Source organism: Dunckerocampus dactyliophorus, chromosome 17 (assembly GCF_027744805.1).
Source record: "Dunckerocampus dactyliophorus isolate RoL2022-P2 chromosome 17, RoL_Ddac_1.1, whole genome shotgun sequence".
Lineage (NCBI taxonomy): Eukaryota > Metazoa > Chordata > Actinopteri > Syngnathiformes > Syngnathidae > Dunckerocampus > Dunckerocampus dactyliophorus.
Window position 1 is genome coordinate 611,848 of NC_072835.1, and position 25,376 is coordinate 637,223.

A 25,376-nucleotide genomic window follows, 5' to 3' on the forward strand; every position below is an offset into this window, starting at 1 on the left:
GGCAATATTCTTATACTTAAATGGGTCTATATTTATTTTGAACAATACTTTTAATTATATTGGACACAAACTGCAGCCCCCCTCTGATTTAACAAAATTAAACTGGCTGTTTCCCTTCTAGTTTGAATACATTTGCAGCTGCCATGTTGTTTAATATGCTAACCAAACAATTGGAAATGTCAAGATAATGCAGAGTGTGATTCAGATGTGTTAATAATTGGCAAGGTGTAAAATAATCCAGTTTAAAACTGACAAATAAGGAAGAACAGTTTTCAAGCTTGAGTACATTTGAAACTAGAAAAGCACTTGCAGAGCGCAGACCTCCGCCAAGCGCCATAGTTGCCCCCATATTGTGATTTACAGCATAAATGTTAGCCCTACATGTATTTGAGCTACATATTAAGATCCCTTGACCATGAAAACATGGCATTAGGAGTGGATCCACAATGATATCAATATTAGTTTGGTAGTTATTCACAAAAATGGCATTTTCTGCAATGGCACTTTTCTTCTGGAACTACTGTACCTTCATACAACAAATCCACATCCCACAGTGTCTTGGCTATATACAATGGTGTTTGTTGCATGTTTATAGCTTCATCTGTTGAAAATTCCAAAGGTTGCCTATTTGTTCATATTCTGGATCATAGTATCCGGAACGATTCCATTATCTGCATCAGTCTTTTGGACAACCTGTTGGAAACTTGGCCTGTATTTTTATTTTACAAGCGCTCTGACCATTTTTTGTGAAGTTATACGCAGAAATGCCAAAAATGGTCCTATCTCCCAATGTTAAAGAATCCTTTCAAAAAGTCCTGGATCCAGACGGTGATCCGGATCACCCCCAAAATGTAATCAGTTCTTCCTTATCCCATTTCCCACAATTCCTGAAAATTTCATCCAAATCCATTCACAACCTTTCAAGTTATTTTGAACAGAAAGGACAGAGATAAACGCTGGCAAAAAGGTGTAAGGTAATGAGCAGATGCACACAGTTGCAGTTGTATCATTATTTTATTTCTTTAACACAGGCAACATCAGCAGCGGACCTCGGGACACGTCTCTCTTCCATCTTTTTTCCCTCTTCAGCAGATGATGACGTAACATTTATTCGATTATGCAGTAAAGGGAAGTAATAATCAGACAAAACCAATAACATCAGAGGAGGCGGCGACCTGGAGGAAGTCTGGGCGGAGTCCATCTTTTCGATTGTCTGGCAGCAGTTTTGCCTCCAGGAATTCAGTACATTGAATCTTCATTTCAGCTGCACAAACATGACAAAGGGGTCTTTTTTTGAACGCATCATTAAAAAGGAATGAATGGACTACATACAAAATCTTTGAAGGTCAAGCGAAGGGATTTCCAAAAGGATCTCCAAAGGCACCTGAGCTCTGAGCAACAGGAGCAGTCTGCCATCAGGAAAGAAAAAAGCAGAATTATTATTCATATATTATGACTACACTGCCACTTAATGTGGTGGCACTTTGAGGCGTTCCCTTGGTACCATTGCGGCCTGCGGCACCCCAAACGGAGCGGAATTGGAAGCTCCGAAAGCTTCATCAAACATGTCCACGTTGAGGCCTCCTTGTCCTTGTGCTGAGTTGTTTGTGGCGGGAACAGAAGCAAAGGCGGCGTCTAGAAGGCCGGGGGCATTCAGGCCGGGCGCCGGTGCCAATTTGGGAACATCTAAACAGAAAGGATGGTGAGGAAAGGACTGCGCTCAATGCACTGCAGCGCCCCCTGCAAGTGTGTTACCAGTGACAGTCGCTGATATTTGATTGATGTCAAAGTCATCGTGGTCTGCAGCGTCTTGAGCCACGCCCACTTTACTGGAGAAATACTGGTCAAAAGCCCCCGATTCTTTGGGGTTCACCTGCTCCCCTTTTCTTGCTGGGATGGCAGGGGGCTTAGCGAGCTGGAAGTCCTTGAACATGTCCTTCCCAGTCTTCTTCTCTTTGACGCCAAGGGGGTCCAAAGCGGTGAAGGCATTGTTCTCAACCTTGGGGGGCTCCTTCACGGGTGGCCGAGGAGGTGGGCGGGAAGGGCCTTGCTGTTCGCCCATCACGGGGAACGGGCCAGGTTGGAAAGGGTTGGTCGAGGCCGGCTGACCCCAACCCGGAGATACGAGAGGACCGGCCGGCGGAGGCTGACCCCAGGCGTGGGGTGGGGCTAGATGTGGGGCACCAAACTGAGGAGGCATCTGCTGGCCCCAGGCTGTGGGGGGTATGGGGAGACCACCGAAGGCGGATGGTTGCGGGTAGGCGGGCCTTTGAGCCCCATACATGGAGGGTGCAGCGGTTGAGGCTCCCCACAACCCTGCTGCAGGAATGCTGGTGCTGGATGGTGGACCTAACTGGAGATCTCCTGGACATGAGAACATACCATCTAAACAACAACGTAAACATCAACACTTGAAAGAGATGTCTAAAGAGACCTAAAGCTGCAATGGAAGATGGAGCGGAGTTGGAGTTGGCCGGTGTGTTGTTGAAGAGGTCACCTGCAGCCGATGACCCATCAGGCTGACTCGGAGCAGCAAGGAGGTCTGATCCAAACAAGTCATTTGCTGAGGGCTAGTAAGGGACAGCAGTGAGGTAAACGTTAGTCAACTGAAATGATGTTCTACCAGTAATGTGTCCCTAGAACCTCTTCATGTAAGGCCATCATCTCCCTCACTCGTTTGCTTTACGTTTGAGGAAATGTGGCCTTTGAAGCTGATGAACCCGCCTGTGTGTATTCCCACCACTTGTCGTAGGACAGCTTCACTTAAAAACAGCAGGCTTCACTGCACATCTTAAAAAGTTCATTATCCATCTGTTTTTTGTTTTTCCTCAGCAAATAGGCTAAGCTAGCATGATGCTGCTGTTGAAATGCGACTGTAATGTTAGCACTTGCTAGCGTCGCTACGTTGTACGTGATATGAGTTACAGTGCATATGTCAAACGTGGATCTACAGTAGTACACAAACACATGAGCTCATTAGCATGAGAGCTACACACACAAAACAACATACTTCCAACACACTATTTTGGGACCTCTAAGACTTATTTAAAATTAAATTAGGGGTCCATGATGATTATTGGGCTGAAATGATAGGAATTATGACGTCATAGCAACAAATCTGCTAACATTAAAAATAGCTCTGATAACCGCTCTGATTTCAAAAAACGCTCCAATGAGATGAGATTGCCCGTACTGTGTGAGTGAGCAAACAAAGCGCTCCCTTTTTCTTCAGCCTGTGAAGTTAACGGCCTGTTGTAACTTCCCCTGAGCTCACTTGTAAACATTCACTTTCAGAGGAAAGACGTAGCCAATGCTCCACGTTGAGGGGAAAACCCCCACCTGGAACACCCGTGTTGCCGTGTTTGAAAAGTGCAAAAGGTTTGCCAGAGACCTCCGTGGCGTCACAGCGGCCGCTCAAAATGTGTGCCCGAATACAGTGCACCTTGCTGGGCCACAGCAGGTGGCTCCTCCCCCTCTATACTCTGGTTCTCCTGATAGTAGTGATGTCATGATATTTCAACAGGTACACTTGGTCACATCCTCGTTTGTTCCAGTCCTTCTTACCTCCACGTGTGCACACGCTACACTTACACCTCAATAAAACAAGTAGATATAAAAAAAAGTACCACACTGGACTTGAGAAGCAGAAAGTTAACAGTATCAGTATCGCTTTGATATTGTGCTATTGTAAATAATAACACATGAAAAGTGTATAATATAATAGTACTTTTCAGACTCAGGTGTGTCCATACAAGTTGACATCAAGGCAACACTTTGCCGAGTGTTTGCATGTGCCAACGGGACAAAACAGGAAAGTAAAAAGAGTGTGAGGTCATCTCGAGCCGACATTTGGAAAATACATTTCCCAGCATGCTTTGCGACTTACCAGCGCACTGCTGGCGGAAGCGTGAAGGACAATGAGAGGAGATAAGATGTTAAAGCATCACAGACGGAGGCGATCCATCGTCTTAAGGAAAGGAAGCACCCAGACACCCATGCAGATGCAAAGATGGAAGCAACCAACCAATTGGGGGAAGTGAAGGCATCAAGCATGCAGGGAATACATGTCTCACACTACAAGGTCACCTTTTGACTCCTTCGACTTCGTCCGGCCTTAGAATTCTGAGGAGGCGGGGTTAGAACCACAGAGTCCCTGCTAGGAGTCTTTGGGGCTTCGTGGCTTATCCCATTAGAAAAGGGGGCAGACGAGTCAAAAAAGGGGTTTTTGGTCATGAGAACCGGCCCAGATTCGTTGCTGTCCATCAGGGTGATGGCACCGCTGTGTGTTATTTCGCCACCTAGTGGCCACTGGCCGTTACTGAGAGCCAGGATCATGTTCTTACTGGTTAGCATCCGCTGGCCGAGGTCTTCCGTCTTTCCCCTCAAAGAGCCGCTAGCGGTGCCCACTGGGCGATTGGCCAAGGAGGCATGCGAACGACTGGGCACTTTGGAGAGGGGATCGTCTCTGAAAGGGTCGCTGTCTGGGGCGGGGAAGTAGCCCAACGTTGGGCAGGAGGGGTTCTGTGTCTGGGGCGGCGCACTGCAGTTGGCGTCACAGGAAGATAAAACGCTTCCCTTTATGCAATTCTGATTGCTGTCCACTTCGGTGGAAAAGTCCAGCAAGAGAAAATCATTAGAGTCCTGGTTAACACGGGGGGGGGGAAGAGATGCAGCAATCAGATCAACACCGTGACAATCACAAACCAGTTCAACCAGTTAAAGCTGCTACCAGTACTAGTGGCCGCTCATCTACCAAGGGTGTTCAAAGTGCGGCCTTGAGAGCATTCGCCATTTGCAGCCCACATGGCACACTCAAAACATTAAAACATCAGCAAAAACGGAAAAAATACCAAAATAAAAGTACGAAATAGGAAAAAAAGAAAGTAGTAGGGCTGCAAATGAGCATTATTTTCATGAATTAGAGATGCTCTGATGCTGCCGATTCCGGTTCCGATCACACGGACCAAGTGTAGATTTATCAATGTAGTTACGATGAGCGGTATTGATCTGGGCCGCCGTTAGACCATTCCAAGGACCCCTGGCAAATATGAATTATCATTATTAATGGATTGGTTTTATTTGTGTGAAAGGATTTTTATACAAACCTCAACTTAATGTGATGCGTGTTTTGGATTAATACACGGAAAACCAATTGTTCAGTTCAATCATTGATTTGATATTACTCGAAGAGAATAAAAGAATACAGTATGTTACAATTGTTTGCTACTTTTTCCACCAAGCACATCTCCACCAGAAACACGCTTGATGCTATTTTATGCTCATTTATCGTTCTATAAAATTCAACACCTCAAAGAAACACATATTCTCTAAGACCACAAGCTCGGTGAATAACAAACTAGCTAGCTGGCTAGCTGCCGCCAGGGACAGCTAGGCAAAGCGTGTAAAGAAAGATGTAAGAAAAGTGGAAGATCGATAGGTTTGATAAGGGGTTGGCATGGATCGGTGTCGTCTGTGTCAAGCAGTCAGACTGACACCATCGAGGTTTTCCAGACTCGTGTTGATTCCGGTGGCAATACGGGACAAAGTGCGTCTCTTGTCGGCTCAATACGGGTGTTGGCAACCCTACGTGACCCAGCACACATGTACAGTATGTTTGCCACCGCACGCCCATGGCTTTTTGTGATGTGCTTTGAAAGGCATTTATCAGCATATGCCGATCACGTGTTTTTTTTACCGAAATCAATATTTCAATAATCAGTGGAAAAACTTTGGACACCCCTGGAGTGTTACTTCCTGCCCACCATGTTAGCACACTGGTGTTCATAGCATCAACTCAACTCAAATCTTTCCTATAGCAGCTTTAAATGTTGGATGGTTTAACAAAGCACCAACTGACTTCTAGAAAAACTACCTGCTCAGTCAAGTCTGTGCCCTGTTTGATCAGCATTAAAAAGGTGGTGTTTCCAGAAGTGAGTTTCTGCTTCAGATTTGCATAGAGATGACATTGTGCTGCTGCTAGTAGGATTATTATGCACGCTATGATGGTTTCTGACCAGACCAGATGCTGACATTCCAAAAGGAGGCTGCACGCTTACGTTTGGAGAGTGGATGTCTGGAGGCGTGGACATGTCTCCAAACAGGTCAAGCTGCTCCACCGCCTGCACGCCAACGTCAGACAAACACACACGCTATACACTTGACTCATACAAACACATTCACGCTGCACCAACATCAGCTGCATGAACTGCTACACTACTAATGATATAATATACCAAGAAATGCTTCAAATTCTTACTTGGTTGCTTTTTCCTCCACTCTGCACGGCGTTACTTCCATTCTGGGGACAGATTTGAATCATTAATGGAGCTAAATTGAAGTAAAGTAAATCAAGTGCTTCCTTGTGCTCACCTCAACTACTGTGCTGCTGTTTTCTCCCTGTCAATAAACATCACAAAAATCATCTTTACTGGATCGCCTTTAAAGGAAGAGTACACTTCTTTTTGCCCATCAGCCACAATCATGTGAGACATGAACACCATCCATTTTCTATACCGCTTCTTCCTCTCCAGGGTCGCGGGGGCATGCTGGAGCCTATCCCAGCTGACTTCGGGCGACAGGCGGGGTACACTCTGGACTGGTCGCCAGCCAATCGCAGGGCACATATAGACAAACAACCATTCACACCTATGGCCAATTTAGAGTCACCAATTAACCTCACCTGCATGTTTTTGGAATGTGGGAGGAAGCCGAAGTACCCGGAGAAAACCCACGCGCACACGGGAAGAACATGCAAACTCCACACAGTAATGCCCAGGGGAGAATCCAACCCAGGTCTTCCCATCTCCAGACTGTTACTGTGTTGGCCAATGTGCTAACCACTAGACCACCGTGCGGCCCGAGACATGAACACACGTTTCTCTTTTCTGTGCCTTCTAAAGATATAAAAACAGGTAAAAAGAGGCAGCTAATAAATGCACGTAACGGAACACACCTATGAAAACACCTCCAACAAGGTTTAGTGGTTTTCCATCCATGCTGTGAGCGTGTAGTAACAGCTACGTTCATGGTAACATGTCATACTTGGAGTATTTTGGCAACTTTGATTTCACATAGCAACATAGAAAGGAACGCTACACCTAGCATCAAAAACAAAAACACAGCTTCAATATGTAGCATTACCTTGGTGAGGCTAGTGGCTAGCCGGCTAGTAGCTAGCCGCTGTGGTGTGGTGAGGTGTCACTACACCAGTAAGGTAGTTCTTGGGCGTAACAATGTTAACAACAATAATAACAATAACAATGTGCTTCATATGCAGCTCACATGATGGACATTTTTGGCGGAATAGGTGTGTCCCATAACGTCCCATTTAGCTGCCTCATTTTATGTGTTTTTTTTTCTTTGGAAGGCACAGAAAAGAGAAAGACATGTGTTCATGTCTCACATGAGGATTATGGATGATGGACAACACTGGGGAGGATGATGTTCAAAGAATGACCACCAGAAGGCAGTGTTGCCTTTTTGTTTTACCTTCAGGGAAGCCTCTGCCTCTTTTTTCCTCATGTTGAAGATGACTTGGAACAGATCTTTTAAGTCCATGACCAGAGGCTCCGCCTTCTCGGTGACAAACAAAACACCATGTCAGGAATGTGCACGGAGCAACGCTCGCTTCAGTGGAATCAAGGAGCTGGGCGAGTCAGACGGACCTGTTGTGCAGTCTTGATGGCAAAGAACTGGTGCTGGCCCTCTGCGCCGCACACGTACCCAAAGGCCCTGTTGTCCGTCACGTCTCTGGCGATGAAGGAGATCTTGTTCACCATGTGCTCGTGTTCAATCACCTGAAGGAGCAGAAGGTGCTCATCAGCCAAGCGTGTGCGTAGCGTGACGGAAGAAAGAGCACACAACCCACTCCTGATTTCTCATCAATGATCTTGATGCCAGACATGGAAATGTTGACCCAGATTCTCTGCTTGTGTTTCCCTTGAGAGCGAGCAGCTACCGCCATTCCCTGGAAGAAAGACATCACTCCGTACGTCCTCGTCCAATATCGAATGTCAAACGGTATCATACAATGTTTGTGCTTTCAAGCGCACCTTGAGTTTCATCATGGAGTCCTGGCACATTTTGTCACCTCGGGCCTCGGGAACATCATCGATGCCGATCAGCTTGGCTTTGTACCTCACCCCGTCCCCTTGAAACCTGGCCAGCAGGTACTCGTCTGTTTTGTCTGGAACTGGACAAGCAACCACTTTCACTTTATATGCGTTGACGTAGACATCCAATCACAAGGCCCTTTGAAACATAGACCAAAAGCCTCCTATCAACGTCTCGATTTCATCAACTGCAAATAGCAAATAACCACTGGGGCCTTGGATTTGTGCCGGGGGGAAAAACATGAATAGCTGGGGCTGTAGACAACCTCCTGAGGTTTTTTTGCCAGTAAGTACATTTCATCTATCTGTCTCTGCATGCGCTTTAAAATGTTGGTCGTGCTACTCAGCTGTTGATGTGAAACTCCAGCATGTTCTACTTGCTCTACTTTTCTACTACAACATCGGTTCTGCTGCTGATGTGTTGTGGCCGTACTCAGCCGTAGCATGAAAAACTGCGATAGAGTGAAGATGTGAAATTTGAACAGCAAAGTGGCGGGCGACGACTGTACATGTAAATAAACGCACCGGTTATATTCTAGACTTATAATTTACCTTTAGCATTTTTGTATACATTTTCTCGATTTTGCCATTTTTGCAGAAATGTTGCCCGTTTCCGTGCGCTGGCTGAGTTTAGCAGGTAACAAACTCGCATGTTTGCTGTGAAATGGAGAGCCCAAACAAAATGTTGCTGACTCACCATACATGCATTTTTTATTCACTGCTAAATAACCCACCATGGGGCCAAAGAAAGCTGTGAGTGGCAGCAATTTGATGAAGAAGGTGAGAAAAGGATTGGATTCCACCTCACCAGGACGTACGGGTAGTCCGTATCGACAAGAACTTGCATTTACATGATATCAGGCTGTTTTCTGCATGTAAAAGTAGAATACACTAAGTCCCCAACTAAAGAACACAATTGGTTCCAGATGACCATTCTTAAGTGGAATTGTTCTTAAGTAGGGTAAAAGGTAATATTAGCAATGATATAGGTACTACATGTATGTGTATACATATACAGTATATGTGTATGTATGTTATTACCAATGATATAGGTACTACATGTACGTGTATACATATACAGTACATGTGTATGTATGTTATTACCAATGATATACATAGGTACTACATGTACGTGTATACATATACAGTATATGTGTATGTATGTTATTACCAATGATATAGGTACTACATGTACGTGTATACATATACAGTACATGTGTATGTATGTTATTACCAATGATATACATAGGTACTACATGTACGTGTATACATATACAGTATATGTGTATGTATGTTATCACCAATGATATAGGTACTACATGTACGTGTATACATATACAGTATATGTGTATGTATGTTATTACCAATGATATAGGTACTACATGTACGTGTATACATATACAGTATATGTGTATGTATGTTATTACCAATGATATAGGTACTACATGTACGTGTATACATATACAGTATATGTGTATGTATCTAAATATGAGTTTGGATGCAGTAGTAATATTAAACCAGGATCAATAATGGAAAAAACAATAATAAAAGTGATATAATAATACGTAATGATAAATGTTATTTACCTTTGAAGAGGAGTGGTCGAGCATACGTCGTTGTGGAGGAGGAGGAGGAGATATTGAAAAAAAAAGACAAATGGTGGTGGTGGTTAGACTCTTCTAAAAGAGGTAGTGTTCTGTGGGTGGTGTAGAATTAAGCAGGCCTATTAACTCTTCATCAACTTTAATCACATGCTCTGTCCAGGTTGTATCATACAACTCTTAACGTTCCTCTCTCCTCTTCCTGTATCTGTTGGTCCCATTAGCGGTGTCACAGTGCCCTCTGCTGGTCAAGCATGTACATTATAAATATGGGCTTATAAGGCAAAACACATGAAAAAATAGACCAGTCGGCTTGTGTTTGTATCTCCGAATGTTCGCACGTCGGATGTTCGTTAGTAGAGGACTTAGTGTGATTCCCTATAAATGTTTTAGTTATTGTGTGATGACTTGTGTCTCACGTTTCTTCTTGTCTTTGCGGAAAGGGACCTTGGATGTGGCCGTGGCAGGCGAGGCGGGAGGGGAGGTGGAGGCAGAGGCCGACGTCGAGGACGTGGCGTTCGGATCGGCGGGGGGCGCCACGTTGATCTCCACCTCTGAGGACATGGCGAATCTCACTGGTGGACGTGTCGGACGGCGGCTGGGCTGGGCGAAGGCTGCTAAGAGTTGAGGAGGACGCCTCTTAGCATCCGTGCATGCTTCACCGCTTTATCTGCAACACAAGTCGTAAAAGATGCTTACAAACTGTCTCTGGGCTACTGAATGTCGCATTTGGGCACTTTAACAATCTGCAGTAAACATTTACTAGCCCAGGAAGAGGCCTGACATGACATGTGACCCATAAAACATCTTCACCTCACAAGGCCAACAAGCAAACATGTTGAATACATTCATGCTTTTTTCATATTTTTAAACCTTCTTCTCAGCGATCAACCAAAGACAACATCACCAAAGCTAGAAACAAGTTGCTGTAGACCACCACAAGGTAGCCCCTGTGACATCTTCTGGATTTTCTTCTGCATTTGAAGAGTGCAAATTGGCACACAAATCTCACCAATTCCTCTAAACGGAAGAAAAAGATATCAGTTTTGGCCCCTGGTGATATGTCAAGTACACAAACCAGGAACATGCTCTGAATGAAGCTTCCAGCACAACAAAGATGGAAAGTGGAATTGGAAGTGGTGGGGGTAGAGCAACATTAGCGAGAAAAATACACAAAGAAGACTAAGCATGGCAGAAACTTACCTCCCAGAGCCGTTCCCAACTCTACACTGGATGGAACACTCGTCCAAAGAGGCGGCGAGCAGAAGACCAAAGGTTGGACGTGGGCAAAGGTTGGGCAATTAGCTGAAGTTCATGTTACGCCACAACTTTTAAAAGATCTCGTGATGCACAGCTAAGCATCTATAGATGGCAAATGAGACAAACATCAACATGAAGGATCCAAGAATTACCAGTCATGTGATCATCAGTGCCCCACGGCAATCTGATTGGATGCTTAGTAAGCACTGTGATGCTCCAGCAAGGCTTTTCCATCCAAAATTTGGCAGAATAATGTTTCAAATATCAGGAATGAAAGAAATGATCAAGTCTGACAGTCAATCCCAGTTGGTTGCGCTGGTTTGCAGGTCCGTTAGGAGAACATCTTCCAAGGCCGACCTTCACTGGCACCAGCTAACCATCCTGGCCTTGGTGGAGGTCACATGTTGGCAAGCACCCAAGTGGCTGCACACTTCAAACGTTAACTGGCACCACAAGGACAGCTTGGAAGTCTAAGAAACACAAAAGTGTCTGTTTGTCCTTACGCCTACGCAGCATGAAGCACATGGTTGTATCTGTCAGAGTTAAGGCTGAATCCATCTCAAGTCACATCAATCAAGTGGTGTCCCAGTTGTCCATATGGCAAGGGCTAAGGGCTAAGGGCTAGGGGCTAGGGGCTAGGGGCTAAGGGCTAGGGGCTGCATAACCCTCAAAACCAAGGGTTTTCCATCTTGCAAGTGGTGAGGGTGATGACATAATGAGAAGTGGTGTCCAAATTCTTTGGCTTGTGTTTTCACCCCTTCACCTCAGCCCTCGGTTTTAAGGGGTGGGGGAATGGCAAACGGGTGGTGTTTGGATTCAGCCTTATGTTTTGTCACGAAGGGGATACCTTAAGGTTCTGAAACATCCAAAACTTTTCTTTCCTGCGTATAACTTGCTCCTCTTGAGTGTGCATTTTCCCAAAATATCCAATCCAAACAATCCCTTCCCATCAACAAACTGCACTGCACTCTACTCGACTCTTCTGTTCCACCTTTATTTTCTTGAATTCTCTGCCCAGCTATACGGCGTCTTGCTGGCATGCCATGACATCACTCCATTGGCGTGGCTAATGTGGCTAACGTGTGTTTACTCAGTATGAAAGAAGTGGAAAGACAAACATGAGCAGGATCCGAACGAGACCAAAGAATATGCTTTTGTTCTTTGACACGTGACTTTCACAGTGAAGTAGGTCTGTCATGATAATCAATAAATCAAATAACACCAGAAATAAAAACCTCCATATATTGATGTGCATGCATGTTTGATTACCTCCTCTCGCTCTCTCTACCAAACAGGTAACTGTGACAAACACCTACCAAACACTAAACCCCCCCACCCGAACTAATGTAAAAGGGTCTATTAAGTCACTGTAAATATGTAAATGTGTTATATAATTACACAAAATATATGTTGAAGTTCAAGTAATACCTGACATGTTTGTATTGTCATGTCATTGATGTGGAACGTCAATAGCGCCTGCCGCCGTGTACCCCCTATTGCTGTAATTAGTGTGAAAGCTCCCCTTTTTGTTGGTGATCGCCATGTGAAAGGGACACGTTATTGGGCCACATTGTGACTGCATCATTTGCATGTTACTTCCATCAGTAAAACGTAGCGCAACCGTAGCAACCCTGTGTCTGTCACTCCTCATCCACAACGCAGAGAGACAAACACCAGCAGTTACACTAAACATGTTGAAACAGCAACATGAAACACCAGCAAAAGTTGGAGCGAAAACTCCTCTTTCGGAGCGTGAATGGAAGCTAGCTTAGTTTAGCAGATCATGCTAAGTGTGGCTGTGTGTGTGTGCGCTATCACGATGTATGAGTGCGTTTACACCGTGTTGTCTTTTACCGCCTGTAATGTACAGCTGTGTGTGTGTGTGTGTGTGTGTGTGTGTTATCAGGATGTACAGTATACGTGTGTTTACGTGTTGGACAATTACCATCCAGCAAAATGGCTTGTTGGTACAAACAGGAAAAGGTACAAATGCTTACCTTTTGCCTCTTTTCCACCACATGATACCTTCTTGGCTTCTTTTACTCACTATGGACGCGTATGTTTGTTGTCAGATGGGGTTTTAAGCGCGGTGAAAGACATCAGCAGGTTGGACACTGCAGTATAACACCCTACTGTCTCCTCTTGGAGAAAATGTGTCCTTACCAAGTGCTACATGATAGAATGTGTTCGCTGAGTAAATACAAAGTCAATTGTGGTTTTCACGCTTTTCTTAAATGAAAAGGAACTTTGGAGCACACTTGAAGTGATTGTACCACAAATAGACTGTAGTGTGCACCAGTTTGCATAAGTGATGAAGCTGGTAGTCACACTCGCTAATGGTTAATTTCGCCGTGCAAGACACATGAACACGCAAGTGTCACAGCCTCAAACACACACATTATATATATATATATATATATATATATATATATATATATATATATATATATATATATATATATATATATATATATATATATGGGGGGGGGGGGCAGAAATGTCACAATCCTGGGGCCTTCAGGAAACATAAAGTGCTGCACATCTGGAGGAAATCAGGCGGTGAGTCAGCGTGCAAGTGAATGAGATGTGGTGAAACAGCACAAGCCCGAGGAGACGTCCATGCAATGCAATGTAATGTAAAGTCATGTAAAGTACTGCTGGCCCTGGTTTATAGCAGTTCATTGGTTCCAGACCCGACCACGTTAACTTATTATTTATTAATTATATTAATAAATTGAATATTAGAGCATAGAAAACCTTTTTATGGCTTTCTAAATACAGGTTTAAACATGATTAGAGCCCTGTAGACAGGAAATAACACCCCTATAGTCACCTTTACACTCCTATTATTCATTGTTTACAAGACATTGCAACTCTTATGCAGCAGGGACTCGAGACTCTTGCTAGCCAGCAAACAAGCTGGCAAGCTAACAAGCTAGTGGGCTAGCCAGCCAACCAGTTAGCCTCAAATTGAGGTCTTTTAAACTTTAGAAGCTAAAAATGTAGCACTTCCACACGAAATGGGAAGAGAATATTTCCACCCTATGATGTGGGACATGCCATGGCTGCCTTCATGATTTCATGCAGTGTTAAACTAATGTCTTCATGTTTTTTGTCATTACTGCCATCTAGTGACCACAATACTACATGCCACTTGTATTTCCATGTGTTTGGACTAATAATGGGAGATAGTTTACCGCCAAACAGCCATAATGTATTAATTTATTCATTCATTTCTGGAAAAAACCGCGATATAGAGAGAGCGCGATAATTCAGCAATGCAAATTAATGTAATATAACATAAATCAATGCGATGCAAAGCAAATGGGCCTTGTCTGCAATGAAAGAAGGCTGCGTGGGCTGAAAGCCACTTTTAAATTGCAAGTGGCCTAGTGTGGAAAGACGGCAGACACAGCAAAGTGATTTATGGTCTTCTCTGGCAGTCAATGTGGCAAAAAGAGGTGGGAGGAACTTAAAGGGAGTCTAGTTTGTTTTTTTATAAAGTTTGTTAACACCAAGTAGTGAGTGCACGTCAAACAAGCATTGCTGTTACGAAGAGTAAAGACGTTGCAGAGCGTGCCCAAATATGTATTTGTTTGTTTCAAGAGCGTGAAAGAAAAAGCGTACCAACCGTGTTTTGGGAGCTCCAGTGGGGAAGGAAAAAAAGTCAGCGTGAAGCAGGCGAGCGGCGAGTGGCCAGTCAGATGTTTTCCGCTAAAGTGAAGCGCAAGGAGGATCCGAGTGCCGCAAACTTGCAGTTTAACCCTTCCTTCCTTCCGCTGCCTGACTGCCACTGCAGCTGGGGAAGTGGGCGGGGCCTGCGTGGAGTGGCGTGAAGGGGAGGGGGGGGGGTGACTTTGTAGATGGGAAGTGTGTGGGTCATCACTGAGCCAAGACATATCCACTTTTATTAGTTTGTATTCATCTACTGATACTGATGTACGTACAGTTTATGGATGTATGTATGTATGTATGTACATATGTATGTATGTGTGTGTACATATGTATGTATGTATGTATGTATGTATGTACGTATGTATCTACGTATGTATGTATGTATGTATGTATGTATGTATGTATGTATGTATGTACGTACGTATGTATGTATGTATGTATGTACGTACGTATGTATGTATGTATGTATGTACGTATGTATGTATGTGTGTGTACATATGTATGTATGTATGTATGTATGTATGTATGTACGTATGTATGTACGTATGTATGTATGTATGTATGTATGTATGTATGTATGTATCTACGTATGTATGTATGTATGTATGTATGTATGTATGTACGTACGTATGTATGTATGTATGTATGTACGTACGTATGTATGTATGTATGTATGTACGTATGTATGTATGTGTGTGTACATATGTATGTATGTATGTATGTATGTATGTATGTACCTATGTATGTACGTATGTATGTATGTATGTGTGTGTACATATGTATGTATGTATGTATGTATGTATGTATGTATCTATGTGTGTGCACATATGTATGTATGTATGTATGTATGTATGTACGTATGTACGTATGTATGTATGTATGTGTGTGTACATATGTATGTATGTATGTATGCATGTATGTGCATATGTATGAATGTATATATGTATGTACATATGTATGTATGTACTGCCAGACGGCCATACAGCTGTGTGTATGTATGTATGTATGTATGTATGTATGTACATATACCACCAAAGGTATTATCAGTATTGCATCGATACACACCTGAAAATTTGAATATTTTCATGTTTATTGGTACTATCTATTTTTTGTTGAGCTGTCAATATTGTTACATTGCTGATATTGTTATATTTCTATATTGTTGACAAACTTGGGGAATTAGGTATATCCTTCATGTTCTACATTTTCACGGATGTTCATGTTCTATGTTGTCACGGATGACTGCCGTTTTCATGGAAACGCTAATGCTGTCGTGTTTAAAAACGTCCATTTTGACACACAGTTGGTGTTTTGTGGCTCCAAAATTTTGCAAAATAATCCAATTTCGGTTCAAATATGATGTGGCATCTAGAATGAAGGTGAAGAGAATTCAGAGGCATGACTGACTTATGCCTATGGTGCATTTGGGGTGTTGGCGTTATACTTTTGAAGTGTTTTGGCAGCTTGGTGGTTTTGCTGCGACTTCCTCCAGGGAATGGAAAGAAAGGGCTGCCATGCTGCCATGCCGCCAGAGCAGGAAAAGGTTCTACTGGTGCCAAGACAAAAAAAGAAAGTGGATCGAGAAGAATGAAATTGCACGTGACAGCCATCTCCATGTTTGACGAGAAAGTAGTTTTGCTAATTACGTCAATGACAGTTTGGAGGATGAAAGAAATACCAGTGTGTAAACGTTAGTACTCGCTCACGCAGACACGACAGCGACGTCAGCGTCGTCAGCGTGACTGTTTGTTCCAGTCCAACATCCACTTTCACTTCTGTAAACTTCTGTTACGTAGGAATGTCTTACTTATCAGTTTCTTTGGAAGCAAAAAAATCACATTTGTTGTTGCTGCAATTTCTATTGCACAGTCCACACCAGCAGGGGCGATGTGTTGATTGATCACAGATTGATCTGCTGTCTGCACACTTTAGAGCGGATCCAAAATGTACACAACTTGTCACATGTTTAGCCATCGTGTGCGATGATGGGCTTGTGTATTGGTTGTCATGCCTATGGGTCAAAGATGGTGGTCTCATGAGATTTCTGGGTAGATTTAAGATGTGTAAATAAGTTCATAGTTTGTAAATAAATAAGTTAGAAATGTATCGTAAACACAGTTCAAAAGCTGTGGTTAAAAAGTTAAAGTGACACATCTTCTTCAACTCTACAGCCAGAGTGAGTGCTCTTCTCGCTTTTAGACAATCTTTGATGGTTTTCCTATGGTTGAAGCACAAGCTAGCAAGAAGCTAGCAGAAAGGAAGTGTGGAAAAGCTCTAAAAATGTTTGAGTCTTGATAAACATTCGTCTTTGTGAGTATCTATGTGTACAAAGCATTCCAAATAGTGAATGATCACTTTGAATATGTTTGTAAACTTGATGGTGTTGGTAGTGTATGGCGTGTTTAGGCTAGCTACTTGTGTTTAGCATTTCTAATGTACATTTATAGACACTAATTGCATTTTTTGGTATGTTACAGTTGCCCGCACGTCAAAGAAAGCAAGAAAAGTAAGTACTTGTGTTTTCTTTATTGGTTTGCTGGCTGTCTAGCAGCATGCAGTCACATGTTGAGAGGATATCACATTGTTCATCCATGCACTTTCTATGCCGCTTAGTGATATGTGATACCACTCATTTTGTTTTCAATCCCATACTGAGTAAAACTCAGGCTAGTATCGCCGATACTGGTCCGATACTGATACTTTCTGCAAATTCATGTCTGGTACATTTGAAACAGTATTGTATTTCATGTCATAGCAGAAAGAATACGAGGCATTTAAGTCGTTTATTACTTCAATCAATGATTCATTTCAAGAAATAACAACTGAATCCTAAATGTAAGTTATTTATTTAAAACCTGAAGTATATTTACAATATAACCAAAAGGTAAAAATAAAGTAAAATAATAAAAGCATTCAAATAAATGATTAAATATTAAGAAGTACTATAAGAATGAAAACGTTATTCACAATTCACTAGGGGTGTCACAAGACGAGACGAGACGATACTTGAGACGAGATTTTAACATGACTATTAAGAAAAGTCAGATGAAAAAATCTAAAAACTGTATGACAATATATATTAAAATCTACTCTTTACATTTCTACTATGTTACACTCTTGTGCACTCTGTGTGTATGCTAGCGGCCCCGCTTCCACCCACCCAGAGACTGTAGGCCTGACAAGAGAGCTCACTTTGTTCATGCCGTTGTTCTATGGAACAAAGGTGCTGAGAGCAATGCAGAGTGAACCCTCTTCCTGCCAGACACGCATGCACATGCAATATATTGATTATTCACTTCATTTTCATGTATTGAGTGATTGATGAATGTATTGATTGATTATGGTCCCAGGTTTAGTGCCCACCAGACACTTGTTTTCTGAATGACAGATCCTGTCACCCCAACAATTCACACACGGCTGCTTTTACCATCACTTCAAGAGACAAATATGACCTAAAATGACTGAAGTTTGAGAAGTATGGATATTCTGATTACAGAATGGACTTTAGAGCATGAAGCACCGTATAGGAAGTATGGACCCACACATCAGCTGCTAGCTGCTTGCCCTGCCTGGGCTGTTTTGTGTTCAGAGTTGTTGTGCACTGATTTGATGTTTCCCGTGGTTTTGATGAGAAGTAGAAAAGGACGGAGGAAGGACGTCCTTCCTGGCCGCTCATCCTGTCTTCTGCTGACAGAAGCTTTTTTTTTTCACATTGATGACTAGCAGCGTGACTCTTACTCTTTCCATCAATAAACCACACAATACATTTTAGCTAGCTAGCTAGTTTGCGCATCGAATTGTTGCTTGGCAGAATTTGAAAGAAAGAAAAAAGAGTAAATATGCTACACACAGCAGAGAACGGACAAGGAGAGCTGGTGGGACACATTACTAATGCTAAAGACCCCACAAAGAGCACAATAATAAGAATTGCTGCTATTGATGATATAATTCTGTCTTTCAGAGACAGTAGCAACATGGGGGTTGTGGGTGCACTGCTTCACCTGCCCCTACTGACGTGTTACAATGACGTGTTAATCCAGTAATCCATTTGTTTATTGACAATTCTGATTCATGGTTTCTCCTAAAGTGACACTCAGGTTGTGATGCCTGTGTAACCCCTCCCTTGGATGATGACACACGTCAGTGTGAGCCATCATCATCGTCACAGGAAATGCCGCTTTCGCAATTTTGATGCCAGGAATAAAGACATCATCATCCCTTTCATAGCTTCTAAGATGGACACCAACGTAGGAGTCTGTCCGAAAATCTTTCTAACAATAAATGATGATTGGTGGAAAACCTCAGCCTGCCTGAAATACAAGAATCATAACACATGCCAACGTTCTTGGTTGTCACACAAGTGGAAAAAGAAGCTCTAGCAAGAAGAAGCACTAGCAATGGAAGAAGGTATTAGCCTCGTGAAGTATGAATGGTGTACAGTACCATATCACCTCCAAACATCAATCCAGCTCAAGCTTTCACGCATTCTCACCCGCAAAACATCAAACACTTCTTTTTACACTTGAATGACAATGACAAATGTTAAAAAAGATGACTGGCAAACTTCTTTTTCCACTTGTACCGTGGGCACAGTGTGACTGTTGAACAGATGATTTCTACTAGCGTGTCAGCTGGGATAGGCTCCGACATACCCGCCACCCTAATGAGGATAAGCGGCATAGAAGATGGACGGATGGGTGGATGTCTACATGGGAACAATTGTGTTGATTTTGGCACAGCTCATCTTCCTGCCCTGCAATCCATGAGGGGAACTCATTTTGTGCAAGGGGTGCATATAATAGTATACTGTATATGTAATAATGCATATACATATTATCATGCATATGCATAGAATGTTATGCATATAATAATGTACATGCATATAATAATGTACATGCATATAATAATGTTATGCATATAATAATATTATGCATATAATAATGTTATGCATATAATAATATTATGCATATAATAATGTACATGCATTTAATAATGTTATACATATAATAATATTATGCATATAATAATGTTATGCATATAATAATATTATGCATATAATAATGTTATGCATATAATAATGTTATGCATATAATAATGTGTACATGCATATAATAATGTTATGCATATAATCATGTTATGCATATAATATTTTGTACATGTATATAATAATGTTATGCATATAATAATGCACATACATATAATAATGTTATGCATATAATAATGTTATGCATATAATAATGTACATGCATATAATAATGTTATGCATATAATCATGTTATGCATATAATAGTAAAAGTAAAAAAACAGGAAGTCTTTCTAGTCAGGAGAAACATTGGCCAAGCAGCTTGCCTTAGCCTCCAGCTTCCTGAGCAAGCTTGGAGGAAACTGCACCAGCTTGCCAAAGCCGACACCTCAGCACATATTTCTCAGCTCTGTCTCGTGTCTTTTCCTCATGGACACTGTCTCTAGACCAAACACCACCACAGTTTTGTACACCTTTCCTTTCATTTGAGCTGAAACTCTTCTATCACACATCACACCTGACACTTTTCTCCACCCGTACCATCCTGCCTGTACACGCTTCTTCACCTCTTTTCCACACTCTCCATCGCTCTGGACTGTTGACCCTAAGTACTTCAAATCCTCCACCTTCTTGATCTCTTCTCCTTGTAACCTCACTCTTCCACTTGGGTCCCTCTCATTCACACACATGTACTCTGTCTTACTGCGCTAACCTTCATTCCTCTCCTTTCCAGGGCAAACCTCCACCTCTCTAGCTTCTCCTCCACCTGTTCCCTGCTCTCACTGCAGATCACAATGTCATCTGCAAACATCATAGTCCATGGAGATTCCTGTCTGACCTCGTCTGTCAGTCTGTCCATCACCATAGCGAACAAGAAGGGGCTCAGAGCTGATCCCTGATGCAGTCCCACCTCCACCTTGAACTCCTCTGTCACACCTACAGCACACCTCACCACTGTCTTCCAGTCCTCATACATGTCCTGCACCGCTCTAACATACTTCTCTGCCACTCCAGACTTCCTCATACAATAGCACACTTCCTCTCTGGGCACCCTGTCATAAGCTTTCTCCACATCTACAAAAACACAATGCAGCTCCATCTGGCCTTCTCTGTTCTTCTCTATCAACATCCTCAAAGCAAATACTGCGTCTGTAGTACTCTTTTTTTGGCATGAAACCATACTGCTGCTCACAAATGCTCACTTGTGCCCTTAGTCTAGCTTCAACTACTCTTTCCCAGAACTTCATCAGCTTTATTCCTCTGTAGTTGCCACAGCTCTGCACATCTCCCTCGTTCTTAGAAATGGCCACCAGCACACTTCTCCTCCATTCCTCAGGCATCTTTTCATGATCTAAGATCCTGTTGAACAACCCAGTCAGGAACTCTACGGCCACCTCTCCTAGACACTTCCAAACCTCTACAGGTATATCATCAGGACCGACGGCCTTTCCACTCTTCATCCTCTTCAATGCCCTCCTCACTTCATCCTGAATAATCTTTGCTACTTCCTGGTCCACAAAAGTCACCTCTTCTAGTCTTTGTTCTCTCTCATTCTCCACATTCATCAGCTCTTCAAAGTACTCTTTCCATCTTCCCATCACACTACTGGCACTTGTCAATAGACTTCCATCCCTGTCCTTAATCACCCTCACCTGCTGCACGTCCTTCCCATCTCTGTCTCTCTGTCTTGCCAACCTGTATAGATCAGTCTTTCCCCCCTTAGTATCCAACCTAGCATACAAGTCATCATAAGTGTCTTGTTTGGCCTTTGCTACCTCTACTCTTACCTTACGCTGCATCTCCCTGTACTCCTGTCTACTCCTCAGTCCTCTCAGTGTCCCACTTCTTCTTAGCTAACCTCTTTCTCTGTATACACTCCTGTACCTCCTCATTCCACCACCAAGTCTCCTTGTCTACTTTCCTTCCAGATGCCACACCAAGTACTCTCCTGCCTGTCTCCCTGATCACATTAGCTGTTGTTGTCCAGTCATCTGGAAGCACCTCCTGACCACTCAGAGCCTGTCTTAACTCCTTCCTAAAAGTCATGCAACACTCTTCCTTTTTCAGCTTCCACCATTTTGTCCTCTGCTCTGTCTTTGTCCTCTTCATCTTCCTCCCCACCAGAGTCATCCTCCACACCACCATCCTATGTTGTTTGGCTACACTATGGCCTACCACTACTTTACAGTCACTGATCTCCTTCAGATGACAGCGTCTACACAAGAAGTAGTCTAGCTGTGTGCTCCTACCTCCACTCTTATAGGTCACCCTATGTTCCTGCCTCTTCTGGAAGAAAGTATTCACTATAGCCATTTCCATCCTTTTTGCAAAGTCAACCACCATCTGTCCTTCTGCATTCCTCTCCTGGATACCAAACCTGCCCATGGCCTCCTCATCCCCTCTGTTTCCTGCACCAACATGTCCATTGAAGTCTGCACCAATGACAACTCTCTCTCTTCTAGGTATGCTCTGCATCACTTCATCCAAGTCCAACCAGCATTTCTCCTTCTCCTCCAGCTCACATCCTACCTGTGGAGCATACCCACTAACAACATTGAACATCACACCTTCCATTTCTAGCTTCAGACTCATCACTCAATCTGACACTCTTTTTACCTCCACGACATTCCTAACAAACTCCTCCTTCAAGGTAACTCCTACTCCGTTTCTCTTCCTATCTACACCATGATAGAACAACTTGAACCCTGCTCCTAAACCTCTAGCCTTGCTACCTTTCCACCTGGTCTCCTGGACACACAGTATGTCTACCTTCCTTCTCTGCATCATGTCGACCAACTCGCTACCTTTTCCTGTCATAGCTCCAACATTCAACGTCCCTACTCTCAGTCCCATACTCTTGGCGTTCCTCTTCTCTCTCTTCCTACGGACACACTTTCCTCCTCTCCTTCTTCCACCAACAGTAGTCCAATTTCCACCGGCACCCTGCAGGTCAACAGCACCGATGGCGGTCGTTGTTAACCCGGGCCTCGACCGATCCGGTATGGAAGTCATAGGTTTGATTTGCATGTTTGATTTGGTTGATGTAAGTTTTACGTCGGATGCCCTTCCTGACACAACCCTCTGTATTTTTCCGGGCTTGGGACCGGCACAATAAGACACTGGCTTGTATCCTCTTGCGGCTACATTCCTGGAGTAACTACCTGTCTCCTGGAATCTCCTCCATGTGTCCAGGTACCTCAGTGATGCCCTGGTCCAGATCTGGGAGGAGATCCCCCAGGACACTATCCATAGTCTCATTAGGAGCATGCCCCCACGTTGTCAGGCATGCGTACAAGCACGTGGGGGCCACACAAACTACTGAGAATCATTTTGAGTTGCTACAATGACATTTTAGCTAAATGGACCAGTGTACAGCATCATTTTTTCACTTTTATTTTTGGGGTGTCTTTGATTTCCCCCCTCTATAGGGTGATCATTTTCATTTCTATCAAATGATGTGGCATCATTTTGTTACTAATACATCACCCACTTATTATCAGGAAACATATTCAACATCATTTTTCCCCCACTTTAGATCTGATGTGTTTTCCAAGTGTTCCTTTAATTTTTTGAGTAGTGTATATATACTGTATATATATATATATATATACTGTATATATGTGTGCACGGCTCAGATCAAGGGTACCCTTTGCTGTCTTCAACTTCACTTGAGTAGTATTTGAAATTGTTGTTCTAACAATGTGTACTATCCCTATCACTCTGACGTTAGGAAGCTTACCAAACCATAAATTAAGCCTGTTCATGTTTTTATTTTGCGCTAGCACGGCTATGTTGTAAAAAAGTGTCTATATTTGGACATTGAAATGTTACATGTAAAGCATGTCTACTTTTGTTGTGAAATTAACAATATTTTCTCTGATCATTTTGTCATGATTTCTACTTAGAATTAAAAAATGATGTTTGAAATTGGTTTCTAATGTGTTTTATTCAAATATTCTCAGTGTAAAAAAAATAACTGTCGCGTAATCATTAGTGAAAAGTACATTACCTTTGTGTCCGCCTGCCGATGAAAATTTTGAAGAACAAAATTCCATGGAAAAACAAACCCCATGACGATTACAATGGTATATATTCATGGAATAATTACTCAACTCTGCAACTAAAATGATTTTTTTGTGTATAAAAGAGTAAAATAAGATTATTTGAACAAAAGTCTAACACACCCAAATTTCGTGTCCGACCCGTTATGTACGTACACTTCGAGCTCACAGTGTAAATTTCGTATTGCTAGTAAATATTGAATTAGAAAATAAAAAGTGCCTTCCTGGGCCAAACAAAACTTGTATCCTTCCGCCGGTTACTCACCAAATACGCGTTCAGCAGGGGAATGTGTCGTTGTGTCCGCCATTTTGTGTTAGCGTGATGTACAGTCACAATTTTGGAGAAGCAGCATCATTCAATTCGACGAGCAATCGGCGGTTTAACAACCATTGTCAAGTCTAAGGTAAGATTTTTTCATTTTTATATATATTGGAGAAGATCTTTATGCACTTTGAAATGATTTTTTTCGTTGGGTGAGTTACAAATTTTGTGTTTATCGAGCATTGTAACTCGTTTTGACAGCCGTTATTTTTACCTCTCGTAGGTAGCCGTTCGTATATATGTCAAATGTCTTATACTGTATATCCCTTATATACGCTATCTACAGTATATCTTCTACGTATATGTCTAATACTATACAGTATATATATGTGTGTGTCTTATACTGTATATGTCTTGTATATGCTATCTACTGTATATCTTCTATGTATATGTCTAATACTATATATATATGTCTTATACTGTATATGTCTTATATATGCTATCTACAGTATATCTTCTATGTATATGTCTAACACTATATATTTATGTCTTATACTGTATATGTCTTATATATGCTATCTACAGTATATCTTCTACGTATATGTCTAATACTATATATTTTTGTCTTATACTGTATATGTCTTATATATGCTATCTACAGTATATCTTCTATGTATATGTCTAATACTATACATATATATATATATATATATATATGTATGTGTGTGTATATATATATATATATATATATATATATATATATATATGTCATATATGTTATATACAGTATATCTTGTATATGTCTTACATATATGTCTAATATACAGTATATTTTGATGCACTCAGACTGCAGAACATTCCTCCCCAAGAAATGGCAATTCAGCAGAAGAGATCACATGATGCAGCATGGGGTGCATTGGGCAAGCCCAACACGAATGTAGAATGTGTAGAAGCTGCTCTGTCCCCTTTGAAAAGTCTTGTGTGCTCCAGGAGGCCACCCAGTGGTGGCAGAGAAGAAGAAGCCATTGTAATGATGCACATAGATGTTAAGTTAAGTTAAGAATGTTGATGTGACAGGTTACCTTACATAATCCCTGAAACACCAAGCGTCTGTTTCATCAGTGACCTTTGGCCTAATGTTTACATTGTGTCTTCATATTCCATTGGGACTCTGGTCACATGACCAACGAGAACCACCACAGCAAATAATAAGTTCTTTCTTCATTCAGGAAAGTCCAAACTTTTTACACAGTGAAACATTTTCTAAACCAGAAAGCATATTAGTATTATTAGTATTATTATTAGTAGTTGTATGAATCTTTTTTATTTTTACAAATACTTCAACTTCCTTCATGTACTTTTTTCTTCAAGATTCAAAAGTTT

At 42.2% G+C, this 25,376-nt stretch overlaps 1 protein-coding gene across 9 annotated transcripts; it reads right to left on the reverse strand.

Moving 5' to 3' along the window:
• Positions 1–1,003: 1,003 nt before the first annotated feature.
• dab2 (DAB adaptor protein 2) lies at positions 1,004–14,752 on the reverse strand. Of its 9 annotated transcripts, none has more exons than XM_054757808.1 (15): positions 14,604–14,752; positions 10,132–10,382; positions 8,052–8,191; positions 7,868–7,966; positions 7,665–7,796; positions 7,489–7,572; positions 6,370–6,396; positions 6,257–6,298; positions 6,057–6,119; positions 4,087–4,641; positions 2,498–2,570; positions 1,756–2,364; positions 1,505–1,686; positions 1,333–1,409; positions 1,004–1,264 (listed from the first exon to the last, which is right to left on the reverse strand). In XM_054757808.1, exons 2-14 carry the CDS (start codon positions 10,274–10,276, stop codon positions 1,347–1,349), a joined length of 2,214 nt encoding a protein of 737 aa, XP_054613783.1. In that variant the 5' UTR covers positions 10,277–10,382; positions 14,604–14,752; the 3' UTR covers positions 1,004–1,264; positions 1,333–1,346. The 9 variants fall into 9 exon arrangements, with proteins under 9 accessions (XP_054613783.1, XP_054613782.1, XP_054613781.1 ...); XM_054757807.1 differs by having other exon boundaries at positions 2,435–2,570; XM_054757806.1 differs by having other exon boundaries at positions 1,004–1,253; positions 1,756–2,385; positions 2,435–2,570.
• Between the last annotated feature and the right edge of the window lie 10,624 nt (positions 14,753–25,376).